We start from the raw sequence: 26920 nt of genomic DNA on the forward strand, positions 1-26920 counted from the left end.
AAGTGGATGGAGAAGGCCTAGATTACAGGCCCGTGTAACTACAGATTACAGAATGAAAAGTGATGGCCATCGATACGCAGCCTCCCTATGAAATGGGAAGTGGGAAAGGAACAAAATCTAGAATAAGAAAGAAAACTAGGAAGAACTCAGGGAATTTTCTAGATAATTTAGGCCTCCAAGGAGTCCATGTAAGCCACAATTACGGCATAATCCATAATTATGGCAACATACAGTTTTTGTGTAGTTGTAAATGATTTAGCATCTTTCATTGTACAGAAGCAGTCATTTGAGAAGTTGGAAACTCAATCAGTGTATTAGGCCTATGATTCCTAAAAACTAGCTTGCTTCATTTCAAAATTGAAAACTGTGGCCTCAGAAAAAAAGGTCAGTTGAAAAATACACCAAAACCTTCCCATCTCCACGCAAATTGCACATTATCCCTAGTCTAAGGAGTCACCTTGGAGGCTGTTACTTATTCCAAAGAGCCAAGCTTTTCTCCAAGACAATTGGGAAACTAACCTTTGGAATCATTTCCAAAGTCTGGCATATTCTTGTGACAAAGCAGCATAACTTGCCAGCAGCATAACTTAATAGTCTAAAATTGTCTTTTAGAACCAAGTGTGGGGAATAAGGCTGCTGATATAGCAAACTCTGGTTTTAGGAAAGAAACTTGTACTGTGATTACAAAAGACTAAGGTCTCTTGTGTGGCTTTTTAAATGGCCAGGGGAGCTCCAGAAAGCTTTTGAGTAATCACTGCCATGCAGGGAAATACACACAAGTTCCACTGGGTGATGGCTGAGAAGGGAAGTATGGATTTGGAGATGACAGTGTCAAAACTAGCCTATTTAAGATGGTGGCAGTGATGCAGCCATCACACTCACACTGACTCAGTGCTCCCTCCAGGGTGCCTGGCTCAGAGCAGGTGCCCACTGAACAGTTATGAATGACTCCAAGACTCCACTCATGTGTCAGTTAAACAATAAGCAAACTCATACCTAATGAGAAAATTCTCCACTCTTTACAACAGTTATCAGATCAAAGACCTGAACACTCACAATGGTATGGCTTCACTGCAGAACTAAACTAGGAAGAAAAACCTGCTCTAAGGGTCTGCTGCTCATTTCGCCACCTTTTTCCAGATGTTTCCAGTCTGCAGGCTGTGTTTCCTAAATGTGTGCATACAGGGTGCCTGCCACACAAGGCAGTCGCTCTGAGGGCAGGGTAGAATGAGGTTTCCTCTGGCCCCTCACTATGCTGTCCAAGCTGCTCTCAGGGCAGCCACTTCAAGCAGCTTCCAATGAGGACGGCTCCCCTCTGCAGCGGAAGGAAGGAAGAAAAAATAACCAGGGCACATCTTCACGTGCCAATAAGAATGCCTCTTGCAGGAAAACCCTGCTCAAAGAGACCTCATGATAAGATCTAGATGATACATCCTCTATGGACTGATTATTCAGCCATTTATTTATCTCACAGTTATTAATAATTAATAAATGATTATTATCTTATTATCTATTGGCACTGAGATAGCAGCATTAAAATACAGACCATCACTTCCAAGGAGGTCACTCTCAGTTGGAACACACTCCCCCTGCTCTCTCTGAGCTCCCAGCATGCACTGCTGCCTGGGTGGGCAACTCTCTTTCCTCCTGGGCACAGCTCCCCAGTCCCTCACTCTCTGTGCCAGGCAGCCTCCCAATCCACAGAAATGCTATGGGAGTTTATTTTCCATTCTGCTTACTTACCATAATTCATTTATTCAGTTAGTCAAAAATATTTATTAAATGCCTATGGAGGGCCAACCCTGTTCTAGTTGCTTTCACCTCTGAGCAGTTTGACCCCAGTACTTCAGGAATCCATGTATGAACCACTCAGTGGAGCCCTACCTGAAGTCACAGGCGTCCATTCACATAACATTAGCGGTGTTTGCTTTATAATTTGGGGGCACATGTGAGTATTTTTTATCTCTTTGTCACACAGAACGATAACTGTACCAGATGATGGAAAAGCCCTTGCAGAGGGTCACTGCCTCTTACATAAAGAACGCTTGTGAACAGTTCGGGGGAAATTCTGCCAATAAATGCAACAGTGGCAAAAAATGGTAAGTGATTTCAGATATAAGTAATTAAACAAAATAAACATCATAAGTAGACATCTTGGCTATTTTATCTATACCTCCTGTAAGTTTATATATTCAAACTTGAAAAATTTTTGTGAAATTTTTCTTTGAGAAACAGTAGATGGCTATATAATCAGGGTACTTATATTTGAGTATATACAGTAACATTTCCTGGCTCATAAATGATGGAAGAAAGTGCTCATCAGAACCAGAGAAAGGGCCCAGCCCATAACCTGAAGACATTTGCAGGGAATGCCAACAAAGCTGCAGGAACTGGCTTAGGTAGAAAAAGTCAGGCTGCCTTTGCTTAGAATGTTCATCTTCTGAACTTATACTGCTGCCTAGTCCAACCTATTTTTTAAAAAAAAAATCTCTTTGGGTTATATTCCCCCATCTCTTAGTATGCCTTACATTATGATTATGTCTTTATGATTTTTTTCTATCTGGTGAGGGAGAAACAAGAACCTGGTCCTAGAAACCCAAAGGTTTAGTATAAAACCTGACACAAATGGCTGTGGAGTGAATGAATACGTAAGTGAAATTTGGCTTTCATAAGCATAGAAAACACAGAGATATGTATGATCTTATTTTTATTTTTCTGTGGGATAAACAAGCCTAAAGAATTAAAAACATTATAAACCCTGTTAAAACTGAAAAGAGAGTCCTCCTATTACCTATAATATACCTCCTAGACTTCCTAGCTCCTAAAGATGCACTTTTAACTACCACCCTGTGTCAACACATTGGATTCTAGTGTACCTGTGGCAATTCCTGTGAAGTGAAACTTTACCCAGGTTACCAAGCCACAGGCTAATATGTTTCTTTTTTTTTTTTTTTTTTAAATATTTTATTTATTTATTTGAGAGAGAGACAGTGAGAGAGAGCATGAGCGAGGAGAAGGTCAGAGAGAGAAGCAGACTCCCCATGGAGCTGGGAGCCTGATGCGGGACTCGATCCCAGGAATCCAGGATCATGACCTGAGCCGAAGGCAGTCGTCCAACCAACTGAGCCACCCAGGCGTCCCGGCTAATATGTTTCTAATCCCTCTTTAGAGTAAGGGGCAAAATAACCTTGAAAGATGACTAAAAGGGCAAAGCCATCATTAAGCCAGGTTAAGAGAGGTGCACTATGGACTCTGAAAAACAATCTGAGGGGTTTGAAGTGGCGGGGGTTGGGAAGTTGGGGTACCAGGTGGTGGGTATTATAGAGGCCACGGATTGCATGGAGCACTGGGTGTGGTGAAAAAATAATGATACTGTTATGCCAAAAATAAATAAATAAAAAAAAAAAAAAAGAGAGAGGTGCAGTTCATTCAGAAATTACAGGCCCATTTATGATCAGACTCAGGCATGCAGGAGACATACATGCATTTCAAGGTTATATTGTTCAACTGTTAACATGTTCAAATTTGAGGTTTTCTAATTTCTCATAAGGATCCTTTCACAGACAAAAACGTACAAGCAAAATAAAAACAAGCCTGCTGGTGATGACACAGGGACACTCTGTGCTTCATTTTCAACCTGTATAACTGATTTTGACAGCACAGCAGGAACCTAAAGCGCTATAGTCCACACTGCCCAAGAATGGCTTTAGCAGGAAAAGGGCAAAACTGTGTCCAAATGAGAACTAACAATGGATACCTGAAAAAAAATGCAACTTTATATTTAAGGCTAGAATAATTTTCACATATTCCTCTAAAACATTCTTCATCTAACTTGGATTTGGGGCATAGCATTATGTGAGTTTATAACCAGAAGTCAGTGTAGATTCCAAAGTCAAAAAGTGATAAAAGGAAATAGCACTATACCTTTCATAAACATTTTTCAAGTTTGATTCACATCAACTTTTTTAATGAGGTGCAATTTTTAAAAGGTATACCAGAAGTAGAATTTTCTTGGTCAATCATTCTAATACAACTGCTATTTAATCAAGTGACAGGCACAAACCCATTGCAAGATGTTCAGGTGAATTCTTATTCAGCAAGGATAATTTTATGCTTAATAAATTGTCACTGCAGAGTTTTTTCAACCTCAAACTGTAATCAAAGAGCTGATTGCATATCTCAGTTATTAGCACTGTGAATTGTCTAGATCAGCATTTACCCAAGTTTTGCAAAATACTAACTCTTTGCAATGTTAATAGATGTTCCAGGAAAAAAATCTTTCTGTTAAATGATTTGGAGAAATTTTGGATTAAAGAACATTAAACATGACTACAGAACTTCTCAGAGTTTTACCATGCTAATATGCATGGTAGCTCTCCAAGTGAGGAATAGAGTACATATTATTTTCCAGAAGCATTTGACAAATGGAACCCTTTCTTCTAATGGTATCTCATAGAACTTCACTTTGATAAACATGCTTTGGGAAATGCGAACCTAGATAGTATCAACCCAGTTTTTGTCAAATTAGTCTCTTTGCATTTTCCCACAGTTCATTATGACCCACATAGTTGGGGAAGGGGGGAAAATAGCCTCTATGACACAGTGGCTTATTAAAATAATAGTCTATTTCACCAACAATTACAGTTAAAAACCACAAAGCTTCTGCCATTGAGAAAGAAGTCTGTAGCCCAGGTGGCTCAATTCTGAGGAGTTCCTGCATTGTGTATCTTATATCCAGGCTGTCACTGTTCTAATCTTTACCTTTTACTTAAAAAGTAGCAACTGGTGGATGTGTTATTATAACCGACTACTCTGAAGAAAGAAAACACAATGTTTTAGTGCACAGTAAAAAGTCTTCTCAAAATGGCAGGCATGGCACTTCAGATGGAGAACAGAGAGAGTTTAGAATAAATGATACTTAGAGCCAAATAACATATTACAAGGCTGGTACTGAAGAAGACCAATGGATTCCCAACTGGAGGATGTCCTTGACACTGAAATGAATGCTCCATTAGGGTAGCAGTTGGCCCTCTTGGATGGTACCTTTAATCATCACAGGCAGGCACCCTCCAGTTAGTCTCAGGATGCCAGGATTTCAGAGTTGAAAGGGATCTTACCCCTTGTACAAATCCCTTGTTTTATAAAAGAGAAAACAGGCTCAAACAGGAAAAACAACAAAAACAAAAAACTATGTGCCAAAGGTCACATGGCTAAATTAGTGATTTAGCCTAGCCTACAACCCAGATCCCCAATTCCCTGGGTACTCTCATCCCCACTCACTCAGAACCTTGTATTCCATGGAAGAGCTATGATTCAGGTAGCCCTCTGGAAGCTTCTGCTCTGGCTTGCCAGAGCCAAGGCTCTAGCTGTAGACACATCCTCATGGTTTCCTCTTCCCAATGGTCTTCTTCTATTCCAGAGCAAGCAGCCACCAAGGAACACATGATCTGGACTTGCAGAGCTACTACAAGTCAGATATGCCAGGGAAGGACATCTTTGCTCAGAAGAAAAGATATTGAAATATTCAAGGGTAAAGAATCTTGTCTTACCAACAGTTAAATCCCAGCCATAGCACAGTACCTGGTATAGCGAAGTGCTCAAAAAATATCAGTGGGACTACTCCAGAACTCAGGACAGACTTCTGCATGACTTGAAGAAATATTTTAGTCTATTTCATTAGTTAAAAGAAACTTATCCACTATCTCATAAAATTCATGTGAAGCTTCTTTGCCCAAGTTTATACAACCTAATTTTTTTCCATTTTTGGAATGGCTTGACCACCATTTTCACTGTTGCCATAGTTACTGGGGCTAGTGAGCATACAAAGAGACAGTTTGCACAGGAGAGAGGGGTTTCCCACTCAAGACTGAGAGCTGGGAAAGAATGCCAGTTCTTTCTCTTGTTCACATCACCAAGTCTCAATCTTCTCAACTGTACAATAGTTCCAAAGATGATAGCTACCTCATTCATTTCTTGGGAAGACTGAACAAGTCGATATATATACAGAGCTACTTGGCCAACTAAGATTGGTTTTTAACAGCTGTTTGTATTTTTCTTAAGGTTTTATTTATTTATCTTCACACAGAGAGAGAAAGAGACAGTGAATGTACAAGTAGAGCGAGAGGGAGAAACAGGCTCCACACTGATCAGAGAGCCTGAAGTGGGGCTCCATCCTAAGATTCTGGGATCATGATCTGAGCTGAAGGCAGACATTTAACCAACTGAGACACCCAGGCACACCAACAGCTGCTTGGATTGAAGAGAAGTATGAAGCTGGGTAGGTAAGAGTCCTGAGATCGGTGGCATGTGCCTGCCATGATAATCAAAGAGAGCACCACATGCTTATCACTCACTGGAGATGACATGGTATGCTGCCCAGATTCATTTTCAGGACTAAGGCATTCCTTCCCCTGCTGCTGTCATGGATGCACTTTCCAAGGTTTTGCCCTCCCCTGGGGTTGACCATATCCACTCACTTGTTGATGAGAGGTAACAAAGGCTCAGCCTTCTTATCTCAATTGGGGTCAGCTCCCTCCAAATGGCCACCCCAACTCCATAGGGTATGGATGGGAACTGCGGAGTCTCCCTTACAACTATGTTGCAGTTTAACTTCTCCAGTGCCTCTAGCTTCTCTCCCTTCCTGAGAGTACCCCCCACCACAGTAGGTCTCCTGCATGTTAATCTCACTCTCAGTTTCTTAGGAACTCAACCAAAGAAGAGTTCTTTGCTCAATAAAAAACAGCAGCTAGTATTCTAATTGTTTTTTTTTTTTTAATGATTTTATTTATTTATTTAACAGACAGAGATCACAAGTAGGCAGAGAGGCAGGCGGGTGGAGGAGAATCAGGCTCCCTGATGAGCAGAGAGCCCGATATTTTTGAACAATTTTAGAGATACAACAAAGTTACAAAGATAGTACAAAGTCCTGTATACCCTTCTTTCTTATTCCATATTAACACCTTTTGTAACCATAGCATATTTATTCAATTTAAAAAATAAATATTATTGTGATACTATTAACTAGACTGTCTTTATTTAGATTTTTTTCTGTTTTTCCTACTGATGTCCTTCATCTACTCCCAGATTGAGTCTAGGTCACTCCAAACTATTACTGTTTCTATTACCCTTGTTTTTCTTTTCTTTTCTTTTTTTTTTTATGAACGCATCTTTTTGAATTGTGTTGGCCAGCTGGTTTGTAGACTCTCCTTAAATTGCGGTTTGTCTAATATTTTTTTTTTTAAATTTTTTATTTTTTATAAACATATATTTTTATCCCCAGGGGTACAGGTCTGTGAATTACCAGGTTTACACACTTCACAGCACTCACCAAAGCACATACCCTCCCCAATGTCCATAATCCCACCCCCTTCTCCCAAACCCCCTCCCCCCAGCAACCCTCAGTTTGTTTTGTGAGATTAAGAGTCACTTATGGTTTGTCTCCCTCCCAATCCCATCTTGTTTCATTGATTCTTCTCCTACCCACTTAAGCCCCCATGTTGCATCACCACTTCCTCATATCAGGGAGATCATATGATAGTTGTCTTTCTCTGCTTGACTTATTTCGCTAAGCATGATACGCTCTAGTTCCATCCATGTTGTCGCAAATGGCAAGATTTCATTTCTTTTGATGGCTGCATAGTATTCCATTGTATATATATACCACATCTTCTTGATCCATTCATCTGTTGATGGACATCTAGGTTCTTTCCATAGTTTGGCTATTGTGGACATTGCTGCTATAAACATTCGGGTGCATGTGTCCCTTTGGATCACTACATTTGTATCTTTAGGGTAAATACCCAATAGTGCAATTGCTGGGTCATAGGGCAGTTCTATTTTCAACATTTTGAGGAACCTCCATGCTGTTTTCCAGAGTGGCTGCACCAGCTTGCATTCCCACCAACAGTGTAGGAGGGTTCCCCTTTCTCCGCATCCTCGCCAGCATCTGTCATTTCCTGACTTGTTGATTTTAGCCATTCTGATTGGTGTGAGGTGATATCTCATTGTGGTTTTGATTTGTATTTCCCTGATGCCGAGTGATATGGAGCACTTTTTCATGTGTCCGTTGGCCATCTGGATGTCGTCTTTGCAGAAATGTCTGTTCATGTCCTCTGCCCATTTCTTGATTGGATTATTTGTTCTTTGGGTGTTGAGTTTGCTAAGTTCTTTATAGATTCTGGACACTAGTCCTTTATCTGATATGTCGTTTGCAAATATCTTCTCCCATTCTGTCAGTTGTCTTTTGATTTTGTTAACTGTTTCCTTTGCTGTGCAAAAGCTTTTGATCTTGATGAAATCCCAATAGTTCATTTTTTCCCTTGCTTCCCTTGCCTTTTGCGTTGTTCCTAGGAAGATGTTGCTGCGGCAGAGGTCGAAGAGGTTGCTGCCCGTGTTCTCCTCAAGGATTTTGATGGATTCCTTTCGCACATTGAGGTCCTTCATCCATTTTGAGTCTATTTTTGTGTGTGGTGTAAGGAAATGGTCCAATTTCATTTTTCTGCATGTGGCTGTCCAATTTTCCCAGCACCATTTATTGAAGAGGCTGTCTTTTTTCCATTGGACATTCTTTCCTGCTTTGTCGAAGATTAGTTGACCATAGATTTGAGGGTCTATTTCTGGGCTCTCTATTCTGTTCCATTGATCTATGTGTCTGTTTTTGTGCCAGTACCATGCTGTCTTGATGATGACAGCTTTGTAATAGAGCTTGAAGTCCGGAATTGTGATGCCACCAACGTTGGCTTTCTTTTTCAATATCCCTTTGGCTATCCGAGGTCTTTTCTGGTTCCATATAAATTTTAGCATTATTTGTTCCATTTCTTTGAAAAAGATGGATGGTACTTTGATAGGAATTGCATTAAATGTGTAGATTGCTTTAGGTAGCATAGACATTTTCACAATATTTATTCTTCCAATCCAGGAGCATGGAACATTTTTCCATTTCTTTGTGTCTTCCTCAATTTCTTTCATGAGTACTTTATAGTTTTCTGAGTATAGATTCTGTGTCTCTTTGGTTAGGTTTATTCCTAGGTATCTTATGGTTTTGGATGCAATTGTAAATGGGATTGACTCCTTAATATCTCTTTCTTCTGTCTTGCTGTTGGTGTAGAGAAATGCAACTGATTTCTGTGCATTGATTTTATATCCTGACACTTTACTGAATTCCTGTATAAGTTCTAGCAGTTTTGGAGTGGAGTCTTTTGGGTTTTCCACATATAGTATCATATCATCTGCGAAGAGTGATAATTTGACTTCTTCTTTGCCGATTTGGATGCCTTTAATTTCCTTTTGTTGTCTGATTGCTGAGGCTAGGACCTCTAGTACGATGTTGAATAGCAGTGGTGATAATGGACATCCCTGCCGTGTTCCTGACCTTAGCGGAAAAGCTTTCAGTTTTTCTCCATTGAGAATGATATTTGCGGTGGGTTTTTCATAGATGGCTTTGATGATATTGAGGTATGTGCCCTCTATCCCTACACTTTGAAGAGTTTTGATCAGGAAGGGATGCTGTACTTTGTCAAATGCTTTTTCAGCATCTATTGAGAGTATCATATGGTTCTTGTTCTTTCTTTTATTGATGTGTTGTATCACATTGACTGATTTGCGGATGTTGAACCAACCTTGCAGCCCTGGAATAAATCCCACTTGGTCGTGGTGAATAATCTTTTTAATGTACTGTTGAATCCTATTGGCTAGTATTTTGTTGAGTATTTTCGCATCTGTGTTCATCAAGGATATCGGTCTATAGCTCTCTTTTTTGGTGGGATCCTTGTCTGGTTTTGGGATCAAGGTGATGCTGGCCTCATAAAATGAGTTTGGAAGTTTTCCTTCCATTTCTATTTTTTGGAACAGTTTCAGGAGAATAGGAATTAGTTCTTCTTTAAATGTTTGGTAGAATTCCCCCGGAAAGCCGTCTGGCCCTGGGCTTTTGTTTGTTTGGAGATTTTTAATGACTGTTTCAATCTCCTTACTGGTTATGGGTCTGTTCAGGCTTTCTATTTCTTCCTGGTTCAGTTGTGGTAGTTTATATGTTTCTAGGAATGCATCCATTTCTTCCAGATTGTCAAATTTATTGCCGTAGAGTTGCTCATAGTATGTTCTTATAATAGTTTGTATTTCTTTGGTGTTAGTTGTGATCTCTCCTCTTTCATTCATGATTTTATTTATTTGGGTCCTTTCTTTTTTCTTTTTGATAAGTCGGGCCAGGGGTTTATCAATTTTATTAATTCTTTCAAAGAACCAGCTCCTAGTTTCGTTGATTTGTTCTATTGTTTTTTTGGTTTCTATTTCATTGATTTCTGCTCTGATCTTTATGATTTCTCTTCTCCTGCTGGGCTTAGGGTTTCTTTCTTGTTCTTTCTCCAGCTCCTTTAGGTGTAGGGTTAGGTTGTGTACCTGAGACTTTTCTTGTTTCTTGAAAAAGGCTTGTACCGCTATATATTTTCCTCTCAGGACTGCCTTTGTTGTGTCCCACAGATTTTGAACCATTGTATTTTCATTATCATTTGTTTCCATGATTTTTTTCAATTCTTCTTTAATTTCCCGGTTGACCCATTCATTCTTTAGAAGGATACTGTTTAGTCTCCATGTATTTGGGTTCTTTCCAAACTTCCTTTTGTGGTTGAGTTCTAGCTTTAGAGCATTGTGGTCTGAAAATATGCAGGGAATGATCCCAATCTTTTGATACCGGTTGAGTCCTGATTTAGGACCGAGGATGTGATCTATTCTGGAGAATGTTCCATGTGCACTAGAGAAGAATGTGTATTCTGTTGCTTTGGGATGAAATATTCTGAATATATCTGTGATGTCCATCTGGTCCAGTGTGTCGTTTAAGGCCTTTATTTCCTTGCTGATCTTTTGCTTGGATGACCTGTCCATTTCAGTGAGGGGAGTGTTAAAGTCCCCTACTATTATTGTATTATTGTTGATGTGTTTCTTTGATTTTGTTATTAATTGGTTTATATAGTTGGCTGCTCCCACGTTGGGGGCATAGATATTGAAAATTGTTAGATCTTCTTGTTGGACAGACCCTTTGAGTATGATATAGTGTCCTTCCTCATCTCTTATTATAGGGAGGAGTCAAGATGGCGGAGAAGTAGCAAGCTGAGACCGCTTCAGCTAGCCGGAGATCAGCTAGATAGCTTATCTAAAGATTGCAAACACCTGAAAATCCATTGGCAGATCGAAGAGAAGAAGAACAGCAATTCTGGAAACAGAAAAACAACCACTTTCTGAAAGGTAGGACCGGAGGAGAAGTGAATCCAAAGCGACGGGAAGATAGACCCCGGGGGGAGGGGCCGGCTCCGGGCAAGTGGCGGAGCAACCGCGCACAAAATCAGGACTTTTAAAAGTCTGTTCTGCTGAGGGACATCGCTCCAGAGGCTAAACCGGGGCGAAGCCCACGCGGGGTCAGCGTGGCCTCAGGTCCCGCAGGGTCACAGAAGGATCGGGGGTGTCTGAGTGTCGCAGAGCTTGCGGCTATTGGAACGGGAAAGCCGGCTACAGAGACAGAGCCGACAGTAAGCTCACAGCTCGGTGTTACCTTGAACCGGTCGGTCGCAGGCTCGGTGAGCTCGGAGCGCGGCCGGAGGTCAGGCAGACGGGAGTAACTGGGCGCTGTTCTCTGAGGGCGCACTGAGGAGTGGGGCCCTGGGCTCTCGGCTCCTGCGGGCCGGAGACCAGGAGGCCACCATTTGTATTCCCGTCCCCCGGAACTCTACGGAAAGCGCTCAGGGAACAAAAGCTCCTGAAAGCAAACCCGAGCAGATTACTCACCCCGGCCCCGGGTAAGGGCGGTGTAATTCTGCCTGGGGCAAAGACACTTGAGAATCACTACAACAGGCCCCTCCCCCAGAAGATCAAAAAGAAATCCAGCGGAGACCAAGTTCACCTACCAAGGAGTGCGGTTTCAATACCAAGGAGAGCAGCAGAATTCCAGAGGAGGAGAAAGCCAAGCACGGAACTCATGGCTTTTTTCCTGTGATTTTTTTTTAGTCTTGCAGTTAACTTAATTTTTTCTTTTTCATTTTTTGTTTTTTTTTTTTTTATTCTCGCCTTCGGGTAAAAATTTTTTTTTTAACTGTTACCTTTTTCTTTTTTAACGATTTTTTACTAGTTTATCTAATATATATATTTTTTCTTTTTTACATTTTTCTTAGGTGTTTTCTTTTTTAAAAAATTTTTTTCTTTTCTTTTTTTTTTTCTTTTTTCTTTTTTTTTCTTTCTTCCTTTTTGAACCTCTTTTTATCCCCTTTCTCCCCACTCACGATTTTGGATCTCTTCTAATTTGGTTAAAGCATATTTTCCTGGGGTTGTTGCCACCCTTTTAGTATTTTACTCGCCCCTTCATTTACTTTTATCTGGACAAAATGACAAGACGTAAAAATTCAACACAAAAAAAAGAACAAGAGGCAGTACCGAAGGCTAGGGACCTAATCAATACAGACATTGGTAATATGTCAGATCTAGAGTTCAGAATGACAATTCTCAAGGTTCTAGCCGGGCTCGAAAAAGGCATGGAAGATATTAGAGAAACCCTCTCGAGAGATATAAAAGCCCTTTCTGGAGAAATAAAAGAACTAAAATCTAACCAAATTGAAATCAAAAAAGCTATTAATGAGGTGCAATCAAAAATGGAGGCTCTAACTGCTAGGATAAATGAGGCAGAAGAAAGAATTAGTGATATAGAAGACCAAATGACAGAAAATAAAGAAGCTGAGCAAAAGAGGGACAAACAGCTACTGGACCACGAGGGGAGAATTCGAGAGATAAGTGACACCATAAGACGAAACAACATTAGAATAATTGGGATTCCAGAAGAAGAAGAAAGAGAGAGGGGAGCAGAAGGTATACTGGAGAGAATTATTGGGGAGAATTTCCCCAATATGGCAAAGGGAATGAGCATCAAAATTCAGGAGGTTCAGAGAACGCCCCTCAAAATCAATAAGAATAGGCCGACACCCCGTCACCTAATAGTAAAATTTACAAGTCTCAGTGACAAAGAGAAAATCCTGAAAGCAGCCCGGGAAAAGAAGTCTGTAACATACAAAGGTAAAAATATTAGATTGGCAGCTGACTTATCCACAGAGACCTGGCAGGCCAGAAAGAGCTGGCATGATATTTTCAGAGCACTAAACGAGAAAAACATGCAGCCAAGAATACTATATCCAGCTAGGCTATCATTGAAAATAGAAGGAGAGATTAAAAGCTTCCAGGACAAACAACAACTGAAAGAATTTGCAAATACCAAACCAGCTCTACAGGAAATATTGAAAGGGGTCCTCTAAGCAAAGAGAGAGCCTACAAGTGGTAGATCAGAAAGGAACAGAGACCATATACAGTAACAGTCACCTTACAGGCAATACAATGGCACTAAATTCATATCTCTCAATAGTTACCCTGAATGTGAATGGGCTAAATGCCTCTGTCAAAAGACACAGGGTATCAGAATGGATAAAAAAACAAAACCCATCTATATGTTGCCTCCAAGAAACTCATTTTAAGCCCGAAGACACCTCCAGATTTAAAGTGAGGGGGTGGAAAAGAATTTACCATGCTAATGGACATCAGAAGAAAGCAGGAGTGGCAATCCTTATATCAGATCAATTAGATTTTAAGCCAAAGTCTAATTGTTGATATATTTAAGCAACCTATACTTCTTTTCCATGAAAGGAGAATTTCTGAGTTCCTTTACAGGTGACATCGTTTTATTGGATGAGGAAAGTGGCAAAGGGATAAAGAACTTAAACTGATCTTTATTTAGCATTTAAAAAGTCCTAGGCTACGTGGTCTGTTCTCACAATTTTCTTCACCACCGATTTGCTACTTTTTTAGTTATTCTAATTGTAAAGACATAAAAGAGTCATAGAAGATGATAGAATACCCTGTTCATTAGCTTTGCAGAAAGCTTAGTTGATTGTGAGGAATCATTTCATGTCATCTTAAATGGCCAATCTAATATCCATTGCTGAAAGAGCATAGGCCCAAACTTGGGGCTTATGGGTTAATGGTTCAAATCCTACTGAAAGTAGACATATCTTATGGAAACAGGGGGCTATACAAAGCACACTGGACAGGGAGGCAAAAGGCCTGGGATCTGGTCTCCCCTCTGCCAATAACTCCCTCTGGAAACTTGGGCAGTTCACGTGTCTTTTCTGGGCCCTCCTTTCCTCATCAGCAAAGCAAGGGGCTTGTATTAAATAAAATCTAAGGTCCTTTCTAGTAAGAAAAACTTACGACTGCTTAACCTTGCAGGGTTTTTCCAGGCAGCATAAATAAGATGTAGAGAGAAAGTTTAATACCAGAGATGAAATTAAAAGTGTCATAAATTCAAATTACTAACTTCCCAAATGTGTATTACAGAAGAGACTATTAAATGACTAGGAACAGATTTTTATAGTTTTATTTTCCTTTTGCAAGATTTCCAACTAAATCATTGCCCATGTCATTGATTGTCATTTCCGTAATCTGGAGTGTTTGAATATACAGCTTAGCAATGCTTTGGACAAGCCATAAGTCAAAGTTAACATTTTTTAAAAATTAACCATGCCCAGGTCTCTACCTTGCATAGAGACATGCTGAAATACCAACATCCATTAGAAAGAGGTTATTGATGTTGGGGTGACATGCACTGTGATTTGCAGGTGCCCCCCTGGCTAACCTCTGGTAGCCATATCTCAGGGTAAACGTGCCATAATTACCCTGGCCAGGAAGAGCTGGTTTAACTGTACTGGCTCTTTAGATGTATGTTGAACATGACTGCCCTTTAGGGATTTCCAGAGTCCATGTGTATGAGTTATCATGTGAATTCTACCTTTGAAAAAAAAGTAAGGTATGCTATCAGAATTATTTTTTTTTTTCAATCCCCTTGCCTTCAAAGTGTGGGTTCCTCAGTAATACCTTCATTGTATCTATTTTGAAAATTATACCACACCACTCTAGATTAAAGTAGAATGGAAAGACATACAGATGCTCCCAAGCACACAACCTAAAGGTCAGATTTCTCAGTGGCTTTTAAAGCACAACTTCTGGTCCAGAAACTTTTGCCTGGGGAAGCAATTTTTTCAGTTTCCAAAAGCTGAGCTTTAGTCTGTTCTTCACAGGAAAGCTTTGCCTCCCCAAAGCTTTGCCTTTAATGAGACCTAAGATTTCAGATGAGTCAATGGACCACTGTCTGAGGCTCAGTTTCCCCATCTATAATACAAAAACACACAAACTTGCCTCACCCAATCCTCAAGGTCAATGGGAGGATCCAGTCTGAAGATCATCCCATGGAAGCACTTTGAGAAGCACCCAATGCTCTAGCTAAAATGTGTGGTTGTTGTTATTGTCTAACCTGATCATCTGCAGTATATTTTTAAAAACATATTAAAATGATGTCTCCAGTTTATAGCCCAAGCCTCACCTCAAAGTAAGCCCAAAGGTCAGAGTTAAAGGTAAACAGAGGGGGTGCCTGGTGGCTCAGTTGGTTAAGCATCTGCCTTCGGCTCAGGTCATGATCCCAGGGTCCTGGGAGGGAGTCCCACTTGGCATTCTCTGTTCAGTGAGGAGCCTGCTTCTCCCTCTCCCTCTGCCTGATGCTCCCCCCTGCTTGTGCTCTCTCTCAAATATATAGGTAAAATCTTTAAAAAAAAAAAAAAGAGAGAGAGAGAGAGAAAGAAAGAAAGTAAGTAAACAGAGGAAAGGCAGGTTCTACAAAGCAAGTCCCTGCTCTTGCCCTAGAGCCGAGGCATGCCGATAAACACTTCTAAATCTCACTAGAGAACACAGGGGTGTGCACGCTGCCTTTCCCTCATCAATTTATATTTCAGGGACCAAAAAGAGAAAATGGAATTATATCTAAAAACTAGTCTGATCCTCTTTAGGAATCTCCTTTGAAATGAACAAAAAATTACCATATTACTCCAGCAAGATTTCTTTCTCCATCCTCCATCCCCTCAAGCTTTGTCATTTCAGAGCATTCAGGATTCTGCTTCCATAATAACAATGATTTCATTTGACAAATATGTCACATTTCATTCTGTAGGATCTTCAGCCTTCGACAAACAAACATTCACTTTGCTGAGGACTAAGAGCCACTAATGGAGTGAAACCTGAAAACCCTTCAGAAAAGAATAATGAACCTCACTCTGTCTCCAGGGGGTAATTTAGTAGGTAGATTAGGCAACACTTGATTAAGGGTAAACCTCTCCTTTCCATAGAAATATATTGTGTTTGTATAGAGGGGCTGTATGAAGTGGAGGATTAGGTCACAAATCCTCAAGAAAAAGCAGAAGACGTTTCTCAGAAGAAACATGCGAGTTACGGCACATTTGGAAAAACAAGTAATACTTTATTGGAAGGAAAGAAGAAAAACCCCACATACAACAGTTTTATTTACACGATTTCACTTAGCTTCTTGGAATGTTTCTAACAAATGGTTAGTTCTCAAATACATTGCGCAGGATGCCTTGTCACCCCTGACAGTCTGTGAGTTACTACAAAGAGTAACGACTCAACTCAAGGCTACCAGAACTGATTGTCAATTAAGAATTTCTGAAACTGCCTATAGGGAGCTGCTACAACAAAAAGTCGTCTTTGGCTCATGAGGGATGAGAGTGTGAAAGAAAAACAAATGTCAACATAAATCCCCAAGGAAAGAAAGCACTTCTGTACTAAACCTCAGTCCTACCCTCCAATGTTCTGTGTCCTCTGCAGACCTGCAAATACTTGAGTATTTCTTGTTGTCTGAAACAATGCTCTTGTTGTCTTGTTGTCTGAAACCGTGAACAGAATCTGGAAATGTTGGATGTAGCTCCATCCACATTTCAACAACACGACAGAATTTATTCACAGTTTAATGGAACATCCTAATCTCTACCCATCAACATAGAAAATGGCAAGGCAAACAAAACATCTCACAGTGTTAAAAAGATCATAATAAATTCTAAAGCAAATTTGAACAAATGTGGATCTTTCTTTTAAACCTGTGTTCAGATGACTTTTCCCATCTTTCCATATGTTAAATAAGATGGCTGAAATGGAGCCTCCCTAAATCACTCTACACTGTGCCTACTGAACAGCCATGAAAAACCAGGTACTAAACAAACGTGTTTTGACAATGATGAATCTCTTAACTCAGCTGGTCAGGTTTCTTCTAATGGCAGTACTTAGAAGTGTACCATAACACATGAACATAGATCACAGTCTGAGTAACAATTTTAAGCTTAGGGAACTGAAAGAGAAATGAACTTAACTCAATGACTTGGAGAGATGAACATAGAGATATGAGGCTTAAAAACTGCTGCTTAGGTCACTCGTGTCCCTCTGCAAAGAAACAACTTATCAAGGCTTAGGAACTTCATAATGAACTATATGTTTTGCTGAAAGCAATATATATATATGTATATATATTGAGGTTTATATTGTTTGTTACATTTACTCAGTTAGCTGCCTCCAACTCCAATTGGAGAAACAAAGTAAAGGAAGTCCCTTTGGAAAAAAGATATGAACATATAGACTTGTACAAATTGAAAAATAAAATGGTCTTTCTAGCTTTTCTTATTTTTTAGAACTATACTAAAAGGACAAAAATAAATGGGAACATTCATTTGCTTTTTAAACTGATCACACTCGGGTTTAACCACTGGCAGAGAAGAAACTTTACAGTTCCCTGGGAACCTATAATTTGGAAACGGAAGCACACAAGAACAGACTTTAGTTTTCAGGCAATAAATTGAAGAGAATTCTGCAGACATACAACAGAAAAAGAGCATAAAATATTGGCTTGTGCATTTCTTAGAATGTTAGTTCATTAACTCGATAACTGCACAGGGAAAAATGCAGCCAAAATCTACAACGATGTCCAATGGGATTTCAAATTGGCATATTTACGCAGCAAGAAATAACTGGAGGTTGGGGGTTGGGAGTGGGAAAGCATCCCATTCTGGTAATGACGATTTAGTGTGAATCTCCGGAAAGACACCTTGTTGAAAAATCCCCATGCAGTCTCTAATGGGACACACAGAAGCCCAAAGCCCCAAGGCCAGACATAAATATCATCCTCCATAATCTGTGTCGTGGGGAATAGTTCTATAGAATTATACAAAAAAACATGATCTTTTACATTTACCTTTCACACACAATTCAACATAAACTTGAAAAATGTTTTACTTTTTCCTCCTTATTGCCCAATATGTTGTTTAATGCTTTATTGGAAACTTTCATTTACTGGTGTGTGCTCTGTATCTGTATTACTCATCAGTATAAAATAGTTGCAAAGGAATTGTTGGACGATACTCCCCATGGTCACTGTCTTCTATGGTTAAATGCTCATTATCAGTCTCTCTGGAGGAAAGCTCTAGTAACTGAACCCCACATAGATCAGGTATAGCAGAAGGCCCTTTCATAAAGCTCATCTTATTCAACACTCTCAAGGCAATAGAGATGGTAATTCCTTCTTATAGATGAAAAAATAGTGAGAGTCAGAGAGGTTCCCTACCTTACTGAAATCATGAGCTAATAATACTAAGGGCCAATATTTGAAAACTGGACAGTTTAGCTCCATGGTTCTTGATCTTTCCCTTCCTGCTCTCCTTGCCAAATTCTCCAAAGTATGATGCAAGAAGTTAATTCAAGAAATTCTTTATTCTTATAGATTGTGAGCATTTCCTCTGAGGAATAATAATTCAAGGTATTCGAGGTATTTTCAGACAAAAAAAGGACTCAGGACAATTACATTAAACTGCTCTCTTGAATGGATCAAGTTGAGCTAGCCAGGGTGCTAGTCTCTTTACTTACATCATGTGAAACCAGTGGGACCAGAGTACAGGGATGCACAGTAGAGGCTACAAGCCAATGGTCAATTCATCTGTCCATATGTTTCACTAGATCCAGAGTGTTTTTTAAAAATGCACCAAATCTATAGATTTCACATTAAAAAATGTATATTTCATGGCAATCAGATGGCCCCTCAACCCTAGGCTCACCTTTCTGGCAGCATTCAGTCAAAGCTTAGTGGTCTCAATCCCTTTGATGAGCCTTGGGTCCTTGGGTTCCTCACAGTCCCTACCACCCTCTATCAGATCCATATAGTAACGCCCCTGTAGCTGTAACTTTTCATTATGTTTATGTTACTGTTTTTTCTTATGTAGAGAAATGTTTCTCCAAATGTTGTCCCTTTTGATAGTTTCAATGACTGGTCTCCAGTCCTTATCCTTCCTTGTACTTCCTCCCTTTAAAATGGTCTCTTCATGGGTAGAGTATACTTCCCTAATCCCCATTAATTTGCTCACCCATGTGCCTTGCTTTGGCGAGTGGTGGGGCCATGGTGTGAAAATCACAGCGTCAGTTTAGGTCTAGGTTGTCTGAGACCTTGAGAGTTTCTGCTTACTCTCTCGTGCCCTGCTACTGTCATCAGAAGAGTTGCCCCAGTGGCACTGACCCCCTTCAGGCTGAGTCTCGGGATAAACATTTGTAGAATGGGACTGCCCCAGCCACCCAAAGACCTGCAGTGAGAAACAGAAATGCCCACTTAAGCCCACTCTAGAGAAGCAGAGCCACTTGGTCAATCTGAAAAATCTGTGACAATAACTATTGATGCTTTAAAGTCACTGAGCTTTGGGATGATTTGCTACAGAGCATTATTATGGCAATTGCTAACTGATACATCTCTACCAAAAATTTAAATTAAGACACGCTGAAAGAATGAAACATCATAATTTTTTCTTACATGAAAACCTGTTTCCTATTTACTCTAATAGCCTAGACCCTGGATGCATCTGAGTTTGCAATTCCTTCCATAAAACTATAAACCTAAGAACTAAAGAAGGTTGGGTTTGTGAAATGTTTCTTAGCATGATTGCATATCCAGACTGGACTGAAATAGCCCAGTTTTTGCCTGTTGCTGTTATGTCCTGGTTTGAATACATTCATTCAACTTTGTCTCCAATTTTCATAACTAGTTGAATCTCTTCAATTTCTCCTTTGGAACCTCATCCAACAGCTATTATTGTTGCAGAAAATACTATACCTGAAATTTTTTTTGATATGATAGTTATTTGGTTGATCAAAATCATTAAGTCAGCATGTCCAACCCTTACAAAAAACTAGAATAGAATGAACCAAATTTAGTAGGTGCCAATCCTACTACTAACAACTACTAACTATAACTACTAACCAATCCCACAACTACTAACTAATCAACCAACTTTCCAAACAACCAAACTGGATCCCAGTTGACAGATATTTATTAAAAGGCTGAAGAAGCTAACTCATAAACAGGAAATACTTAAAACAACAGTGATATTAAAAAAGCAAATGCCCTGAGAAAGTATAGTTCTGTCTTCAGAAGGCAGTAATTACTGCATCTGAGTACATCTGCTTAACAATCCAAGAAAGTGGGAGTTTCACTCTCTATTAACCTTAACCAAAGACATTTTCATCAAAATTAATCGTGATTAGTTTTTATTGCATTTCAAATGCTTAACCAAAGACATTTTCATCAAAATTAATCGTGATTAGTTTTTATTGCATTTCAAATGCTATCCTTTATTTGGGGTGGTCAGGAATGCAACTAAGCAATTCCAGACCATGCTATCTTTTATGAATAGGTCTATGAGGTAGTTATCAAGAGGCCCCTTATAAAAATATTGCTATGCAAAAGTTCATGAGTCAAAGCAAGACATTAATTTCCATAACTAGATGTGTCCTTAGAAAAGAAATGACTATATATAGAAAAGACAGCAAGTCTGATGCTCAGAACATATCAAGAGTAGAACTGTATAAATGCACATGTGTATCATAGACAAAAATTTCACAAAATGTTCCTTTTACCTTTTCTTTGTTATCATAATAACAATTAATCATGAATACTTGTGAGCATAGCTTGTGCCAAGTATAATTCTAAATTCTTTATATGCATTGACTCTTTAATCCTCAGAGCAACTCTGAAGTAGATGCAATTATTATTATTCCCATATTATAGATGAGGAAACTGAAATGAGGAAGAGTAAGTCACTTGCCCAAGGATATTTAGTGAGTAAATTCTGAGGCTTGGAAAGAATTCTGGGCATTCAAGCCCCAGAGTCAGTTAAAGAAAGATGGTAACACTAACCTCACCAAACACTGACACCACAGTCAATTAGTCTGTTATGTTCTGTGCCCTCCTGTAGCTTGCTCTATGCAGACTCTATACCTTTGTTGACAGTTCTCTTGCCTGGAGTGCCTTCCCTCTGGCTGTGTCCCTCCCAGGTCAGCTCTAATCCCACCTGCTCCATGAAGACTCTCTGCCACTCCACAGTTTTCTTGTCACCCTCTTAGAACTCTGTTTCCGAACTCTCATCACCATCTACAGATGGTCAGAAATAAGTTTTTGAGTCCTGGCTCTGCCACTTACTAGTTAAGTAATTTGGGGCAAGTTATGGAACCTCTCAGAGCCTCCTTCTTCTCATACATCAAATGGGATAACAGGTTATCTATCCCATAAGATGGCTGTAGTGGATCTCTACGGATTTACTGTGCAGCACACCTTCTAGTAACACACTCCTTTCTTTCTTGTGTGAGGTCACCAGTTCCCACCTTCAGCCCATAGGATTTGGGTGTGGCTAACCTGTGTCCCCTAGGCTCCAGGTGATCACACCCTGGCCTGGCCAATATACCCCTTCTTTCAGTTTGAACTTTTGCTAGAATCACTAAGAAAGAACGTTTCTCCTCTCTGAGCATGACTATACTCACATTGGAGGCTGGCTGCTGGTGGCCATGACTGGCATCACTGTGGACAGCTCTCTTAAGAATCAAAGCAACAAAGAGCCGAGCACACCTATAGTAGGATGGAGACAGATTCCTGACGCCAGTGTGGGAATATCTGAGTGTAGCCTGCAGTCCACCTGGCCTTTTCAGTTAATTGATTCCTTTCTTGCTTACTTCAGATTGACTTGTGTTCCTATCAGTTAGAACTAAAGGTCCCAACTAATCCAGCTCTTAAGAATTAAATAGGTGCTGGAGCACCTGGGTGGTTCAGTCAGTTAAGCATCTGCCTTTCTGCTCACGTCATGATACTGGGGTCCTGAGATCGAGTCCCACCTCGGGCTCCCTCTCAGCAGAAGTCTGCTTCTCCCTCTCCTGCTTGTGCTCTTTCTCACTTGCTCTGCTCTCTCTCTCAAATAAATGAAATCTTTTTTTAAAAAAAGAATTAAATAGGTGCTGTAAGTTACATAGCACCTACTATACTGAAAAGTTCAGTAAATGATAACTACTACAGTGATTATTCCTCTACATTAGTTTCTCGAAGGCTGATCCAGTTTACCAAATGTAAAATCACCAACACTGTGGTGAGGAACAAATAAGAATATTTGCCTGGCAAAGCAATAAAATGTTCTATAGGTTTTAGTTCTTGTGATCTCAGTCTCCAGGCTCCAATCTAATATGTTGTATGATTGGTGGGAAAACTAAGACCCAAATCCTGGGACAAGAATATTGAGAAAGCTGTGGATTTGAATAAGCTACCAGTCCATGCTCAGGTGTTCCCAAGCCTGAACAAAGGACCTGATGCTACTATTGTTCTAACCAAACCAACCATCCGTGCAAATGGCCTTGATTGAAACCATTAAGGTACCTCTAGGACACAGAGAAAAAAAAACTAATATTGACTAAGTAACCTCCATGTGCCAAGCTCTGTGCAAGACATTTCCTTGCATTTCCTACTCTAGAATAATTATTTATTTCCCTTTTGGTCAATTAAAAAGATGAACTGAATTCATACTGAAACTATCTAACTCCTTCTATCTCCAAGGAGGAAACCTAATATATAACTGGAGAAAGACACTAATTAATAAGCAAAATTTAACATGAACTCCGGCCAAGTTGAACTTGAACTGTTCTGTTTAAAGGCACACTGGAATAAATAAAGGAACTTCAAAGCAAATGCCCTGTTTTAGCTTGAATGTTTTATTGAGCACATGAGGAGAGCTCCTTTGCCAAAAATAGGGATGGTTAATGAGGAAAAATTGGTGTTTTCAGTCAGCCAGTTGGTTTCTAAGATAGGGCTGTCCATTCAGAGATAACTATATTACACAGGGAAGACAGAATAATGATCTGTCTGAGAGCCTCAGAGTTTTGAACAAAACAAAACCAGTTTTGTAAACTGAGATCAACTTAATGCATCCTTTTTCAAATACCTTCTGTGATAATATACATACATTTCCCTTCTACTAACACCAAAACTACTGAAATATAATTCTAAAAGGAGGACATTTCTATGTTTTGAGCTTCTTGCCAACTATATAAACGAAGCCCTTACCTTTTAAAGCGAGGTATAGAAACCAACAGACTGTGCAGTATTATAGTTTCCACCATAATCAGCTCTTATTGGGCACCATTCCACAGCTATAAAGACCTATTGGGTTCTCTGGGAGCACACTGCTACTACTGGACTCAAAGCTAAGGCAAGTCCCCCATTTTTGTTCTTATTTTTCCACAGCAATGGGTATATGTCAGAGACAGTCAATCTTCAATTATTTAGGTTTTAAGAGGAGAAGCCTGAGCTCACCTGCAAGTGTTGTGAGTTGTCAGCCATGCTATCTTCTCGCCTGCGGACTTCTTCCAGTAATTGGGCATTTTTCTTCTTTTCCAACTGTTGGTTGTGCTTGAGGTTGGCCACCTTCTTATTCTGATCCTTCATATGCCTGAGAAAAGTCAGCAGAGTGTGGTTAAATTCAACCACTGGAAGATCATAAGTTATCACAACAGAATTACTACAGATAGAATATATTGATATGGATTCAGAAAAAATTGGAACGTCAGTATATTCCATTAATTCAACCACAAGTATGTATTGAGCACCCACTTAAAGCCAAGTGCCAAGATGGCACTGGGGCTGCCATGGTGAATGAGACATGTATAGTCTTCACCCAACTCATGGAGCTTGAAGTCCAGTGGGAGTGACAGACCAGTATCAAGGAGACACAACTTAGGTTTCCTAAAGGAAAGGAAATAAATCACATGCTGTGACAGATGATGATGTGCATTGTATGTGTGGACAGACATGGGACAGGAAGATGACTTTAGGTACTGTGGCCAGGAAACCTCCCTAAGGAGGCAAGACAGTGGGAAACACTCCAAGTGACCAGCCAAGAAATCACCAGTGGAGGTGCTCCCCAAGTGGAAGGAGCAGCAAGTGAAATTCCCCAGGCAAGAAGGGACCAACTACTTCTAGGAACTGGAAGGCTGCAGTGAGGCTAGCCCAGGGCAAGGGGGATAAGAACCCACTCTCCCTGGGAACTTGGGATTGCAAAGGTAAGCAGTACTCAGGGAACACAGGGCCCCTGGTCTGTGACGGGGCATTTATTTTCTTCTAAGTGGTTGCTCATCTAATTATTATTATTCTTTTGGATCATGTTCCCATTCTGAGATCATAATCCATTACTTTGATTTTAAAATAACAATTACAAGGCTCCAATCAAATACATTGTCATCACTTAGCTCAAACAGAATAACACTTTGGCTAATCATCGTGTTATGTAAAGCCCTGGTGCTTGGAATAAAAGTTCTTAATGAATCTATAGGATGTCAAAGTGCAAAATCATAAAGTGATCAAGTGAGTAAAAGACTAAGGACAAAGGATGGGTTAAAAGAGTGGGAGGAGGAGTTCTAGGTTTAATGTGGACTATTTCACCAGCAGCGTTTAGCAAAACATTCCACAGATTTAGGCAACCATGTCCATGGCAGCTGGTATAAATCTAATCTCACACGTGAGGAGGCAGGAGGGCAGTACAGAGGGCTTGGGAGCATGATTCCAAAAGAGGAGGGCCACAAAACAGAATCTTCTGGGATCCTTCGAACTCTCCCCCGCCCCCAATCCCCAGGCATTCCTAAGTCAGCCTCTGTCACTAGGCTCTGACTCCCAAAGCAAGAGAAAATCACTGTTCTCAAGGAAATGTGCACGAGATGAGAACTACATGATACACAGCAAACATGTCAAATTAAAACAATTACTAATCAAATGAAAGCCATGCTTAAGAAGAAATGTTTATTTGTTGTCCTCATAAAATTATATAGTCCCCTACTCCCTCTCACTCCAAGAAAATGAACGTCGAAAGAACTTATTAAGCTGAATGATCTTCTAAAAGAAATCCTGCTGATGAAAATATTCTGAACATTTTGGTCCTTATGAAAACTTACAGTACTGGCTGAAGCAGTGATTTAACAATTTCTGGTGACATTTATTATGAGGATTGTGGTGAGAGAGAACAGCCATCTACTTGGTCAACATTTGGATTGGATAATTTTTATCCGACATTTCCTCTTTTTTACCCAATACAGTATATATCCACATCTGAAACTATCAACTCAAGTCTACATGCTAATCTTCTTTTAGAAAATTATCTTTTGGTTCCTACAAAGATGTTGAGAACAACCTCTTGCTTCCTAACTAAACAAGGATATAGTATTTCTAAAACTCATACTAACCCGAGGCAAGCACATTTCTCAGCTCAGGAAATAAGGTCCATGTCCAGTAATAGGATATGATGGAGAGGTCAGTGCTATTAATGAGATTGTATAAGTAGAGGACACTTTTTATAAAGAAATACTTTTTATAACTTTGAAGCACACACTTAAATAAAACCAACTGCTAAAACGTTTTGTTCCCAAGTACCACTGAAAAAAAAAAAAAAAGATTATTGTTGCAAATATCATTTGCATAAAGAACTCTCCCAAAGCAGTCTGAAAATACATAGATCTTACTTTCAGGGATACTGCAGTATTTTTCAATCCGAAATTTAAAAAATAAACTTCCAAATCCATGCATCCTTTAAAGCTTCTCTGAATTATAAATGAGCGACTAAGAATAATGGATAACTGAAGTTTGGACATTATGATGGAGGCCTATTCTCCATTTTCTCCAATCATTCCTTCAAATGCAGCCTGAAGTAGGACACTAGTGATTGGAAAAGAAAAGCTGAGTTTTGAATGGCACTGTTCAGGATTTTGCCAATTAGGTGGATACAGAGCAAGGTGATGAAAATAATCATCTTGTCTTTGTACACAAGAATATCAACAGATACCTATATATACACACTCCTTTGCAGGAGTGCTATGGCTTTCAAATATATTTCTAGCAGCAGAACTCTTTCTTCTAGTAAAAACTTACATGAAAACCAAAAAAGGAGAAGTATAGCACTGGCAGAGGTAGGAAAAAGACAATGGGTGGGGGAGATAGGGAAGCCGAGCCTCACCTCTAGACACTCTCTCAGGTACCCCTCAGAGAAGCCCCAGGGCTACCTGAAGCATAAGCTGAAACAGCAATTTATGAGGTAGGAAGAGAGAGAGAGGCAGGTACAGAAGTCATGAAATTTTAAAATACAAGATTTCCTGGTGAAGAAAAAGTCCCCCCCACCCCCGCAGAAGCTCACTAGACACTTCTTGAAGGAATGACCATTGTGATTTTTGCTAGTAGTAATTACAGCATCTCCAAGAATAAAATCTGTCAGTGACCTATCACTCCCTGCATTTCATGCAAGCTCAGTCCAGCTCTCAATTGTGCTAAACTCAGCAAGGCAGAACCCCTGGGGGTGCAGAATGCAAAGCCCTCTGGCAATACTGTCTCAGAGGAGAATTATCACTGATAGCCTCTTCCCAAATTCCCACCTACTAGGCAACTCAGATTCCAAAGCTCTGCCAGAAACTGACCTGCTCCATGTTCCGAAATAAAGTCTCCTTGGGATGGCACTTTTTCTTCAGGGAAACACCACTACAAATATATTCAATATGCAAATTATTAAGAAAGCCATTATGGAGGAGGGGCAAATGGAGATGAGTTAGAGAGTCCAGTGGTAGGATCAGTTTTCATCATTCAGCTTAGACTGACGAGTTTCATAAAGTAAGTCATGTCACTTTTCAAAATTCAACCATCACTAAGGAGCTTGGATTAAATTAAAAAAAAAAATTC

At 39.8% G+C, this 26920-nt stretch overlaps 1 protein-coding gene across 8 annotated transcripts in view; it reads right to left on the reverse strand.

The window, feature by feature from the left end:
* The window catches only part of ERC2 (ELKS/RAB6-interacting/CAST family member 2), a 932553-nt gene that overhangs the window by 402498 nt on the left and 503135 nt on the right, over nt 1-26920 (reverse strand). For all 8 annotated transcript variants that reach the window (XM_059161221.1, XM_059161225.1, XM_059161223.1 and 5 more), the window contains one exon: nt 23522-23657. In XM_059161221.1, the coding sequence (XP_059017204.1) occupies nt 23522-23657 (136 nt within the window). The remainder of the gene's footprint in view (nt 1-23521; nt 23658-26920) is intronic.

The sequence above is a fragment of the Mustela lutreola genome, chromosome 2, assembly GCF_030435805.1.
Source record: "Mustela lutreola isolate mMusLut2 chromosome 2, mMusLut2.pri, whole genome shotgun sequence".
Taxonomy (NCBI): domain Eukaryota; kingdom Metazoa; phylum Chordata; class Mammalia; order Carnivora; family Mustelidae; genus Mustela; species Mustela lutreola.